Below are 12,797 nucleotides of genomic sequence, written 5' to 3' on the forward strand. Positions count from 1 at the left end.
TTTGTGTGAATTATTTTTTGCATTTTTTGAAGGTAAGTATGATATTTAATTTTTGTACTTTAGTATTTAATTTAATATTTTCAGTTTTAAAAAATTTTATTCTAATTTAATAAACTTTTTGTATTTATTTAAAATAAAATTATAACTGTAACTTTTTAAAATTAATTTTTATATAATAAAATTATTATTAGTTGTTTTCAATTAAGTGTTGCTATCTTGAAGTAAATGTAATATACTAACAACAAAGATGCAAATAACCAATACTAATAAAATAATGTATAATGGGTGTGTATATTCATATTAATTTTTTAATCAATTCTATAATACATTAATAAAAAAGTGGCATATTAAAAGTGATTTGATAGATGAGACACTAAGCATAAATGAAAGTAGAAGTAATAAATGTAAATAAACTGTATTATTTGTTTTTATTTTTAGTACCCGCAAAATTATGACGAGAATTGATCAGTCGATTTTTAAGTGGATTGGGTCTTATTGTAATTTTTTTATATATGTACTGGCTGTGCATATCCGTATTAATTCTGTAATTAACACCACAATACACTAATAAAAAGTGTAATCTAAAAATCTAAATTGGCTTAAAAGGTGGGACACTAAGCAAAAGTGAAAGTAGAGGTCACAGTTAACCATCTCATAACGAAATCAGATTCAGCGAAGACAACACCAACATGTTAAAGTACTTTTCAGTTCTGATTATTTTAGTGAAGTTGAGTGTTGCACAGAAGGTGAAAAGTTAATCGAATTAATTTTACGAATCTATTAATTTTTATATTTGTTATAGTTAAATGTTGATGTGTTATATGAATCACTATGTCCAGATAGTTTACGATTTATAACTGAACAATTGTATCCTGCTTGGAGTGATATTTCTCCTTATGTAAATATTAATTTTGTGCCTTTTGGAAAAAGTTCTGTAAGTGTTTTTATTTATAAAATTAAATTAAAGATATGATTAAAAAAAAGAACAAGAGAAATTGTCTAAATAATTTAATCTAAATCATGTGTGTGATATCATTATTTATTATTAATCTTTAGTATCTTTTATTATATGGTTTTTATATAATTAGTTTGTTTTGTTGTTAAAATTATTTATGTTGTTATTGATTGAAACTTTGTATTGCAATTAAAAAAATATATTTATGTCTATTGATAATAATTTTATTAAAAAAATAGCACAAATATTATTCTCATTATTTTAAAGTGATATTTTATATAAATTTAAAAATAAAATTATTCATGAACAATTTGTAGAGTTTACAAAATGGAAGTGAGTTTGTTTGTCAACACGGTCCCCGAGAATGTCGGGGGAACAGGCTAATGTCCTGTGCATTGGCCAGAATTCCAGATCAAACGCAGCAAGTAGAATATGTAAATTGTTTTATGAAAGTTTACAGGAAAAACAGAAAGAATTCGGAAGAAGATGGAAGACAGGTAGGTATTAATTAATCAATTCTAGGCAAATTTGTACAATTTCATATATTAACTTTGGTGTTTTACCGTTAATCTTATCTTTCCCTGTTGTGTAATAATCTTAATTATGTGCTGGTGCGACCACTTAAAAAACCAGTCTGATATATTTACAGTTATATTTAGTTGTATTTAAAAACTAAAAATTATTTTCATGTATTTTATATATTACTTTAAATTGTGCTATTACTCTTTTAAATATTTCTTTGGATATATTTAAACTGATAATAAGTATTAATTAATATTAAAAATTCATCTACAAGAAACTGTTTAGCATTGAAAATTATGGTAATTATTTCATAATAACTAAGGTACGTACATTTAGCTCAAGTTCATTAAAATTGCAAAATTTCATTAATTATTATTAATATAAGTGGGTATGACTAAACATAATTAGTATAATTTTTCCCTACTTATGAAAAATATGTTTTCATAATGTTGCTATGTTAAATAAATATAAACAGCATTTATTTTGTTTTTTAGTGTGCAGAAAAAATTAACTTAGATGTGAACGATGTTAACGCTTGTTATAACTCATTGGAAGGAACTCAGTTACAGTTAAATGCAGAAAAGTCAACGGTCAGGATATTACCGAAGTTTGTGCCTACAGTATTATATAACGGTGTAAGTAATATAAGTGTAGATTTGACCGAATATTATTTTATTTTAAAAATGCAAGTTGGTAAAAATAAAACCAGAATATATATAACTTATGTAATATAAAGATTACTTTAACAGTGAACTCTCTGTTATAGATTGAAATTATTCACAAAGTTTTTGAATTAATTGTTAAGAAGTTATTTTAACAAATACATGAGTTTATTTTTTCTATTTACAGGAGTTTATGCAACAACTTCAAGACATCAGTTTGGTGAATTTCAGGGGATTGGTCTGTGAATTAATAAAAACGACTTATCCGGAATCATGTAAAACTTTATCAATTTTAAAATTGTAAATCTTTCTATTTTTTAATTAATATTTATTAAAATCTTTAATTATTTAGTAGTGTTTTATTGTAATCACTTCATTATTGTTACCATTATTGTGGTTCGAGTATAGTACGAATAAAAATAATTGGCAGTTGAGGATTGCAACAAGGAATAAAATTGAAACAAACAAATATAATTTATTTCGATAGGGGTGATATATACTCCGAACGCTAGTTTAAGTAAAATCATATATGTATATACAATTATCTACTGGAAATAAAAAAGAAAACAATATAGACAGATTAAAATCCACGGCACTAATAATTTTAACATACAGAGGACAACAACATATAAATAATATATGAGGGGTCCAAAGTATAAGTGGATCAACATCATTCATTAAAAATTTGAGAAACGTTTGGCTTTCTAGGTGATAAATTGCAGCACATTTTAAGTAACTAAAGCTTTGTTTTATGTTCTTTTTTATTTTTTAACATACAAAAAAATTCTCCGAATAATTGTCGACTGATTCAACGTAAACAATTCTGGTTTCACTTTTTGCTATGTAGGTACACCGAAAGATTCTCATACATTCATTTGCCACTCTGACATGCTACGGTCAGGATGTTTCTCCCATTCCTCCATCATTTTCAACATGCCAGTAACAAAATTTTCTAAATTCTGACTTGAGAAAAATTGCTTCATAACAAAGACCTCGTTGTCATCAAATTTCATCACCACATGGGGATAGGTGATGTCTTCGTCCGCGTTTAGTTTTTCGCTAATTGCAAAATTCATTCTGTTATAAAATTGCTTTGCGACTCTGAGAACTTGAGTTCTGCAATAACTTAAACCATGAGGATTGTGCAGATCTACGTCAAAATACACTATGGTCATTGGATATGTAATTACGTGATATATATCATTTCTTAGTACCTTAACTAAACCATGTTTGTTTTTAGAAATATATCGATTAATTTCGTCAGTGCCAGACCCACCTTCGTACACAATGTAATCTTTTTCATATTTATTAGTTAGATAAGTCGGTCTAAACAATATTATATCATCCTCATAGTTTTTTTTGTCTAGCTCAAATTGTTTAACAATTCCAAAATTGTAAACATGTTTAAGGTCTTTTGCTACATCTGTAAAAGCAGTTCTGAGTTTGGTGTTTCTTTTAAAACATCCTAGTATTGATATATTATTTTGTGGTGAAATAAACTCTTGAAGATTATCGTCATCTAATTCTTTATAACTGGGTTGTTTTTCAGTCATCAAATACTTCATGGCACACGACTTGACTGCAGGACCTAAGAAATATGTCAATTTGTTTAACATTTTTTTATTAATTTTGATTAAAAAGATTAGGCTTCTTGAAACTATAATGTAAGTGATATGAATTATCTTATCGAGATTTTTTTGCTATTAAGTTGTTTGTATTTCCTGACTTGCATTAGACCAAAAAATAAATTCGAGACAAACAAAATTGCAATAAACAGATAAGGGATATTGGAACTCTTATGAAATCTATATTATTTATGAATGAATGATTGCGTGACATTTTGATAGAAAATATGACATTCTTACCTCTATAATGAGAACTTCTTATTCCATTATGGAAGATATTTATATCCAAAGAATCAGAAATACCGTATTTCATACAAATATGTTTTCCGGATTTATTACAGTCCACATACACAAAATAGATGGGTTCATCATTACTTAAATCAATTTCATTATCGGACTCCAAAAATTGTAGTAAATTATCGTGATTTGTATAGTAAACGACTATAGCAGAATCAAAAATTTTGATTTTTTCATCGAAATTAGTATCATTTAGTTCCACCATATATTCTTTCGGTGTAAACCCTTTACTACATTGAAGTAAATTAAACAAAAAATACATTAAAACCAGCTTCATTTTTTGAAAATACCATAATTTATGATTAACAAAAATACTGTCAAAATAAGTGACATATTTTTTATCAAAAACTTTCAGTCAATCAGATTGTTATTATAACAAAAATTTGCTCTAAAATTCTGTTTTAATTTCATTTTAGTTTTTGGTAATAGGTATTCTAGATTCTTTATAGAGTGGGTCCTCTTTATACCCTATTATATCTCTTTTACTAAAAACAAGTACTTAAACAAAATTAAATTTTGTTGCATTTTAATAAAAGTAAAAAAAGAATATGATACAACTAAATCTTTTAGAAATTAAGTTATGTTTGTATCTTCATAAAGGATTTCCTTTATTATATCTGGGATGTGGTTTTTATATAAAAAAATATATAACACGTTCGTTGGCACATTATGTCTAATTATAGAGTATGTTTAATTGATTTTAATAAAAAAGTATGGTTTATTTTCTGTTGTCCTTTCTTAGGTGTTCATGATTCACAAGATAGCTGATTTTCATCATATAGGGATTCCAATGATTTGTTGCTGATTTCATTAGTCACTCTTTGATCTGAATTTATTTATTTTGTCATCTATCATTCTTTTTGCTACCCTTTTAGATCAGTGTAAGAGAATATTTAACAGTATGACTCACATGTGACTTTATGGTGATGATAATTCGAATTTAATGATATAGTCACCTGAGTGCAAATTCGGTACTATTTTGAGGGACTCTAAGGATCGCATTTTATATTTACGGTGCGCAATCTCGCTATTGCTTCATTGATAATTTTAATAGAGATAAGGCTGACAACTAAGGGAAATACACATTTTCATATTCAGTTTCAAGCTGACTTTACTTTGGTGAATATGCAGGACTACAGGCATCAAGATGAAGACTGCTACCCGTTACCTGTAAGTTTATTTTTTATATGTGTATATTTTATATAAATGGCGGCTTTTTAATACATACTAAATTCTAACATCAACTTTGTATAAGACAAGTAACAAATAACGAGTTATCCAAAATCCAGCAAAAATTGGCACATTGGTCTCTGGAGGAGAAATTTGATGCCATTTTGATTTTTTAAATTTATTTATTCAGTAATATTATTACACGTATAAAAATAGTTATCTAAGATTTGTTTAGAAATAAAAATAAACGAATGATAATAGAGGTTATTAAATTAATTTAAAATATTATTATTGAGATTACAAAAGGATTTTTTCAGCTTAAAACATTCACTTTTTTACATGTTGGATAATTAATAATGTTTTCTTTCTAATAAACTATAATAAAATCTGTATGTTTATAATTTGTTTTTTTATATTCCATATCAATAGCAGCTTTTTAATACATACTGAATTTTCGAAAACAAATATACAAAAATTTTTGTTTCTCTGGAGTAGAACTTTGGCATTAATTTGATTATTTTAAATATATTTATTTAATAATGAAATTACATGTATAAAAATAGATATTATTTATTATTTGTTAAGAAAATCTAAAAATAAGCGAATGAAAATATTAGATTATTACTAATCTTCATTTAATAAATTTATTAAGATTACAAAAGGTTTTTTTTTCAGTTTGAATTATTAGTTTAGACATAATTTGCTATATTTATTGACAGTTGATTTCTCTTTTTAATGAAACATAAACTTGTTTTAAATTTCTAAAAGAAAATTGTGTTTTCTGTACAACAGATTATAATAAGATTGATTGAGTTGTAGAAGTTTCTATTATCTGGGACCTCTAAGTATATTTTTAGTTGTGTATATTATATATCAGTGGTGGCTTTTTAAAACGTACTAAAAACTGAGAATTAACAATTAATTAGAATTTTTAAAATTAGAATAGAATTAATTTGAACACAAATTAAACATCGTGTTTGTGTTGTAACATGTATACAAAAATTGGCACGTTGTTTTTTTCATCTTTCTAATAACGTTGATGAAGTAGAACTTCAACTACGAAGTTTTGATTTTTTTATTTACTAACTTCAATATGAGTATAAAAATAGTTTTGAAATAATGAAATTTGTTTTGAAAATTTAAAAATGAATGAATGAAGTGTTTTTGCTTTCAACTGTAGGTCATTAGTTAACATTAGCAGTTGTAGAGCAACTTTTTATTTAAGTTTCTAAAATAATGATAAATTATTACAATTTAAAAAAATTCATTTTAACACATTATAATAAAATCTTGTTTGAGATGTCCTTAGGTAAAAGTATATTTTTTAAATTTTGTAAACATCTATTTAAAAAGTTAATAATATTTTTAATTTTGTATTTTTTTAAGTTATGAATTAGAGCTTAATCGTCAGTGATATGTGAATTTTGCAGTGTTTTACATAAGTTTTTTCAACATATAAATAAATTTGTGTTTGAATAATGTATAATAAATATTTTCGTTGAGCTTTTTAAATTTACTTGTTCAATATTAAAAGGATTCATTATGCTTTCTTATTCAAAACATTCAAACTTTTATATCATTTCATATTTTTAATATATATTTGTTTTATGAGGCAAATCTATAATATTAAATAGACAAACGAATGAGATAACAATGTATATATTTTTCTTTTGTTTGGTTAAGTTTCTTTTTGTTTACAACAATTCGTTTTAATTTAATTTCGATGTAGGTATTTTATGTATTTATGATGATTAATTAAATTAACTTTCACGCACTTTTCACGTAACGAAATAAATTGACTTTATGATTCATTCTAGGTTACTATAATCATACTGTTTAATATTTGGCAAACAGATTTTGATGCTGCAACATTGTATAGATTACTGGTACCCTTATTAACTTATTTTTCGCGTATTATTTAAAGAGCGTTAAATAGTCATATATTCATCAGGAAATGTAATTACGTTCTTTTGGTAATGTGGTTAATTTATTAAAACCACAATAGAATTAATTATGCTTATAAATAAATAACAATTTTTATTGTTTATTTTAGAAACTAAGTTTCTTATTTATTAACATTTATTATGATAAATATTATAATTTCTTTTGACATATGATTTGTAAGTAAGATGGTATAGAACCTTAATAGAACCATCAAGATAGATAACATTCATTCGTCACGCAATTACAATAATTTTGACAACGGATACGGAAGTTTGCAGTATTAAACATTATCAGCATTTGTTTGCATTTTTATTTTTAGATATCTATGGAGGATATACCAAGCGAACTATTGGGCATTTTCGGTGACATCAGTACTCCTCCGGATTATTACAAGCAGCCCATGGAAACATGGGACGCGTATCAAGTCACCGATTTTTTAAGAAGAGAAACGTGGTGTCCAGATTGCAATTTCAATATTGACAGTTTTCATTCTGTTTCTGGATATATTTTTCGACATTTATCGCCAACACAATGTGAAGCGTTTCTGCGTTCCAAGGAACATGGAAAGCACATTTATGATATAAAAGAGAACTTTTTAAATAATTGGAACAGGGACGGTAAGTTAAGTAATTTAAATAAAAATTTTAAAATAATTGTGTATATCAAAATTATACATGTCTGCAGTTCATTTTAAATATTTCAATTATGCATATGTATAAATATTTATTTCTTCTTAAATCGTTAAAATTAATTAACATATATTTGTAGATTATTTTAATCCTCCTTCGCCATTAGATGTTAACAACAACTCCAGCAATGACTCTATAGATGCCAGTTTACCTTCAAGTAAGATTTGATTTTATTATGACTTTCCTTTTGATATTATCGCAAAACTTATCGCTTGATTATATCACTAACCTTGCCAAATATTTAATTTATTAGATTAGCAATATATCATTGGACACAAAATTATAAAACTAATATTATTGCAGACAAAAATCTTACGTCAAGAATTAGACGGCCTGGCAGACCACGTACACATCCGCACTCATTTACCAAGTGTGGTAAGTTAATTAATATCCCACATCCAGATTTATAAGAAAAAATTGATTACACAATAAATTTCTTAATTAACCAATTAAGAAACCAAAACAAATTAATCCAACCTAATATTACATTTAGAATTATTTATTACAATTTATTGTAATCATTGAATCGACAATATTTTCATTGTTGTTAAAGTTATACAATCTGATAACTACGCCTTATTTTTCTACAAATATATTTTGTCTGGTTAATATAAATAAGTCATAGATAAATCATTATTGTATAGTTAGAATTGAAATTCAATTTGTATAAATCCGCCCTTCATTTTGGATTCGATAAACCATGTAAACACAATTGTAAATATTTCTGAATAAATATCCCAGTTTTTTTTTAATACTGTAGATATATTTAACACCTTTTCGTGGAATTCACATTTTAATACACAGATAAGAAAGGTTTATTTAACAAACACGATTAATTGTAAACCTTCTATAAATTTTAGAAAGAAAATCGTTTAAAATATGGGAGTTTTTAATCAACCTATTGAAAAACAAGACAACATGTCCGAGTCTGATACGATGGGTGGACTTTGAAGAAGGCAAGTTTATGTTTGTTCGGCCCGAAGAAGTTTCATCACTTTGGGGCCGGAGGAAGATGAATTTGAATATGACCTACGAGAAATTTAGCAGGGCAATGAGGTAAAAATGGAGTATTATATTATCAGTGAATTAAGGAAATATTAACTCATACACAAGTTAAGATTTATATGATTTGACAACATTCACTTATCTTGTATTTACTTTTATTTCCAGGTACTATTACAAAAGTCAAGTACTGTTGCCAGTTCCTGGTCAGCGATTAGTATATAAATTTGGCCCCCTTGCAGTAGGTTGGAACAAAATTCAACCTATTTATTAAAGATATTTAATAATATATGGCATGTTTTCGAACTTGAACTCAAAAATTAAATAGATGATATAAGGCTTCAAATATTCCGAATACCAACATTTTTTTAATTCACTTTTTTATTATAAAAATGTCGAATTAGTTAGAAGCTTAAAATCTTTTTTAGCCTGTTTATTAATTTACCGGTGTTTATATTCATTTAAATTTCAGTTCAAAAACACCCATCTTTAATATTTAAAATTAGAATCTCAAAAATATTAAAGAAGGTTAGTTAATAAGATTTACTATAGTCAAATTAAATCGAAAGATTGTACTCCAATATTGTATGTGTTTATTAATATTGACTATAGTATTGTTTTTAAAATTTGGCTGTTTACTTAATATATAGTATATTTTAATATTAATTTATATACATTTATACATATTATTTATATAATGCTTGATTTTTAAAATGTTTTTGTTACTGTTATATATACTATATTTGTTAAATATATCGAATAAGTAAAATTACATTAATTATTATATAGAATTTTATTCTAAAACCATTGTTTTTTAGAACTGAAATTTTGTAATGTAATAATTTTGGTAATATACTAATATATAGTATCACCGACTGTACTTTATTTACCTTTCCTTCCTGAAAATGAATATTTCCGTTCCCTACATATTAAATAAAATTTGTTTAATACATTTTGAAGTTGTGTGAAACTCAATTTCAACTTAAATCAAAATCGGAAATCAGAATCAGTAAATTTTAATAGCATTAAAAACAACACACAAAACAAATTTCCACACAATACTTTGATAATTTTAATTATTATCTTGGTTTATGTTAATATTTATAAGGATTTCAAGGCATTAGAGTAATAAATTCATTACTAATGCTTAATAGAAACTTACCTATTTGCAAGCATGTTATTGATCCTTTAGAACCAACTAAAATAAGGAATGCCATGGACACAAAAAAGTTAAATAAATTTATAATACAATATGATTTACTGGTTATAAATTGAATAAAATAAATATGGGATATATGAATATTATTTATTTTTATATAATGATATGTACAACATAAAAATAACACTCTTGCTTATTAGCTATAATGACCCTTCAAGTAAAAAATAAACTTAAGACATCGAGTATTTCTAGAAATCTTTATCACACTTCATATCATTTATTGTAAAGATAAAGAGAACACGATTACTGAATTTAACCAACAATAATAGATTACAACAGTATAAATTTAAAATAATAATTTACTATCATCCTTGTAATTGCCTTGCTCAAACATGCCCAATCTTTATTGCACAAAATTTATTTCAATAAATATATTGAGTTAAGGGGATTCATTTAATTAAACAACTTTACACATTTATTTAATAAACATCAATATTTTTAAATTTGAGACAAATTGGTCAAACTATACACTATTCAAAACATGAGATAAGCTCGATAGAACAGTTTTAAATCTATTTACATAAAATATCTTATGAACATTTAAAGTTTGAGGTATTGTCATTTAGTTAATAATGAGATTTGTCATGTTGTTAAGTTGTGCAAATATGTTACTTATTTTTTTGAGATCTTCACCCATTTTTAGAACAATTGTGTCAAATTAATCCACATCCATTGCCATTTAGTTTTGATGGGTTTTGATTTAAATATACAATAAATAACATATTTAGAAGATCAATTAAGATTTTGATTATTTCGAACTAATTTGACTAATTTAAACTATATTACAAGCATTGCTTTGAAACCGATGTCTGCCCGCGGATCCAAAACCGGAACAACATTGCTGATGACTGTGATGAAGGTTCGGTTTGTTGAACGGTTGACTGTATGAGTTGTTCATTTTAACATTGTTAGTTTTCTCGCATATGTTGCCATCACTAATTGACGTTCTCGGTGGGGTTGTTTTACTGTTATACTTCTTCTTAGCGTAAATGTGCATACATTTGCCGAATTCGTACGATTGTAGCTCCGGTTCAGCCATCAGCGTTACCTTTTGCGGCGATGCCATCATGCAAAGGATTCTCGCTGACGACACCGGCGATGTGTCCACGTCGGTTATTGCCTTACAACCGACGATACCTGGTGCGGCGGACAAAGGTGATCCTTGTGATGTGAGACTGATCTCTTGGCTGCTTATGGAGCTGTGCAGTGATCGGGGCGGTGCAGTCGTGCATCTGGTTCTAAATGGTTCTTGACTAACTGAGGACTGAGGGGACATTCGATCGTAGTCATGTTGAGTGAGAACCACAGAGCCGAAGAGATCAGCCGGATCGGTGAACGAGTAAACTGCACCGGCTGAATTTGACCGACATTCTATGAAGAATTAATAGTTAATATTGATAAACTAAATGTTTCAGCCTTTTACCTCTACCACTAGACTTTTGTTTGATTGGAGAACTTGCAATGCTACGTGCTGCTACATCTTCGAAGGTGATTGGTGAGTAAATTCCACTTCTTGAGTCGGTTTTCTTCATGATAGTCTGAGGAGTTCGTGAACTGTCCACCGGTTCTTTGGAAACTAACTCGTCCAGTCTCGGTATTGGTTTTCTAGCTTCTTTACCCAACAGCCAGTAAGTCTTCATGTTTCCTTAAATTGCATTTAAGTTTATTCTAATTTACCACATATATTTCCTTATTAATTAAATGTTTTATAGTTTCAATCTAAAAATAATTTAAGAAAACTTTTATGACATAAAGTTAAAAAGGGATAAATGCTATTTTTATTTGTGATGATGAGGGTATTCTTGTATACAATGGAGATACTGTATAACATATATCAATAATAGTAAATAGAGTAAATCCCATCGTTAAACCTTATTTTATTTATTTTTTATAAAAAAGTAAACAATTTAGTTTAATGTTACATTTTCTCTTGAGGATGGATTTAATTATCTGTTATAATTACAGTTTATGTTCTTTAATAGTTTTAAAGCAAATAGAAATTTATCATACACTACTCCTGCGAATCTCATATGCGTATATAAATAATTAATTTCATTCAACCCCTAAATTAACTAAGTAAATTACCCTATAATACCCAAAACTAAGATGAAAATATTTTTCATACCCTCAGTCTGTTTGAATTGTTAATTAAGCAGCCGAAAGCTATCAAAATGAGTAGAGAGAAAAATATTCAAAGTTTTAATTTATTTATTATTTTATAAATATGTATGTGTTCATTTTAACAGATTTGAATATTTTCAAATAAGATAAAGGATCAAAATAACCCTGAATATAAATGAAAATTTTTTAAAAAAAAATGTATTTATGATGATCTTTGTAGACATAAATTAATTTAATTTTTTATCGATTAATTGCCACTTTGGTACCATCAAATTGATTCCAAACGGATAAACATGAATAAACTGCCACTTACCCTTTCCTTTGATCTGAATCTCTCCTCGGTCTGCGATTTTGTAAGAAGAAGGCAAACACTCCCGTGTGTATTGAGAGATGTGAATTTTCATTGCCTCGCTGCTCGATTCCATGCGAGACGCCGTGTTTACGCTGTCGCCGAAAAGACAATATCGGGGCATTTTCAGACCGACAATTCCTGCAACTACGGCGCCCGAGTGCACGCCGACCCGGATTCGGAGGTGCTGACCTGAGAATTACGGTTTAATCAGCACTCAATGGTGAATAAACTGGAAATGG

At 27.0% G+C, this 12,797-nt stretch overlaps 4 protein-coding genes across 5 annotated transcripts in view; 2 read left to right on the forward strand and 2 right to left on the reverse strand.

The window, feature by feature from the left end:
• The first annotated feature begins 582 nt into the window (after nucleotides 1-582).
• Nucleotides 583-2,488, forward strand: LOC109595007 (GILT-like protein 1). The gene is made up of 5 exons (XM_020010281.2): nucleotides 583-746; nucleotides 803-934; nucleotides 1,273-1,452; nucleotides 1,972-2,112; nucleotides 2,327-2,488. Exons 1-5 carry the CDS (start codon nucleotides 690-692, stop codon nucleotides 2,441-2,443), a joined length of 627 nt encoding a protein of 208 aa, XP_019865840.1. The 5' UTR covers nucleotides 583-689; the 3' UTR covers nucleotides 2,444-2,488.
• Nucleotides 2,489-2,594: 106 nt separating this feature from the next.
• LOC109595036 (protein disulfide-isomerase A3-like) lies at nucleotides 2,595-4,352 on the reverse strand. Of its 2 annotated transcripts, XM_049969671.1 has the most exons (3): nucleotides 4,005-4,352; nucleotides 3,354-3,727; nucleotides 2,595-3,289 (listed from the first exon to the last, which is right to left on the reverse strand). In XM_049969671.1, the coding sequence occupies exons 1-3, from the start codon at nucleotides 4,336-4,338 to the stop codon at nucleotides 3,266-3,268; spliced, it is 732 nt and encodes a 243-aa protein (XP_049825628.1). In that variant the 5' UTR covers nucleotides 4,339-4,352; the 3' UTR covers nucleotides 2,595-3,265. The 2 variants fall into 2 exon arrangements, with proteins under 2 accessions (XP_049825628.1, XP_019865870.2); XM_020010311.2 differs by having other exon boundaries at nucleotides 2,595-3,727.
• Nucleotides 4,353-4,980: 628 nt separating this feature from the next.
• LOC109595006 (ETS homologous factor-like) lies at nucleotides 4,981-9,423 on the forward strand. The gene is made up of 6 exons (XM_020010279.2): nucleotides 4,981-5,231; nucleotides 7,495-7,792; nucleotides 7,944-8,021; nucleotides 8,168-8,239; nucleotides 8,725-8,920; nucleotides 9,035-9,423. Exons 1-6 carry the CDS (start codon nucleotides 5,187-5,189, stop codon nucleotides 9,138-9,140), a joined length of 795 nt encoding a protein of 264 aa, XP_019865838.2. The 5' UTR covers nucleotides 4,981-5,186; the 3' UTR covers nucleotides 9,141-9,423.
• Nucleotides 9,424-10,181: 758 nt separating this feature from the next.
• Nucleotides 10,182-12,797, reverse strand: part of LOC109595013 (soluble guanylate cyclase 88E) — a 38,095-nt gene continuing 35,479 nt past the window's right edge. The window contains exons 11-13 of the mRNA XM_049970015.1: nucleotides 12,520-12,747; nucleotides 11,509-11,730; nucleotides 10,182-11,456 (exon numbers count right to left, since the gene is read on the reverse strand). Of these exons, the coding sequence (XP_049825972.1) occupies nucleotides 10,858-11,456; nucleotides 11,509-11,730; nucleotides 12,520-12,747 (1,049 nt within the window). The 3' untranslated portion in view covers nucleotides 10,182-10,857. The remainder of the gene's footprint in view (nucleotides 11,457-11,508; nucleotides 11,731-12,519; nucleotides 12,748-12,797) is intronic.

The sequence above is a fragment of the Aethina tumida genome, chromosome 7, assembly GCF_024364675.1.
Source record: "Aethina tumida isolate Nest 87 chromosome 7, icAetTumi1.1, whole genome shotgun sequence".
NCBI classification, from domain to species: Eukaryota; Metazoa; Arthropoda; class Insecta; order Coleoptera; family Nitidulidae; genus Aethina; species Aethina tumida.

Coding starts and splice junctions, on each gene's coding strand:
- LOC109595007 (XM_020010281.2), top strand. CDS start 690: ATGTTAAAGTACTTTTCAGTTCTGATTATTTTAGTGAAGTTGAGTGTT. Junction 1,453..1,971: donor CGGAAGAAGATGGAAGACAG/GTAGGTATTAAT, acceptor TTTGTTTTTTAG/TGTGCAGAAAAAATTAACTT. Junction 2,113..2,326: donor CTACAGTATTATATAACGGT/GTAAGTAATATA, acceptor TTCTATTTACAG/GAGTTTATGCAACAACTTCA.
- LOC109595036 (XM_020010311.2), bottom strand. CDS start 4,338: ATGAAGCTGGTTTTAATGTATTTTTTGTTTAATTTACTTCAATGTAGT. Junction 3,728..4,004: donor AAGAAGTTCTCATTATAGAG/GTAAGAATGTCA, acceptor CATATTTCTTAG/GTCCTGCAGTCAAGTCGTGT.
- LOC109595006 (XM_020010279.2), top strand. CDS start 5,187: ATGCAGGACTACAGGCATCAAGATGAAGACTGCTACCCGTTACCT. Junction 5,232..7,494: donor AAGACTGCTACCCGTTACCT/GTAAGTTTATTT, acceptor TTTTATTTTTAG/ATATCTATGGAGGATATACC. Junction 8,022..8,167: donor AGATGCCAGTTTACCTTCAA/GTAAGATTTGAT, acceptor ATATTATTGCAG/ACAAAAATCTTACGTCAAGA.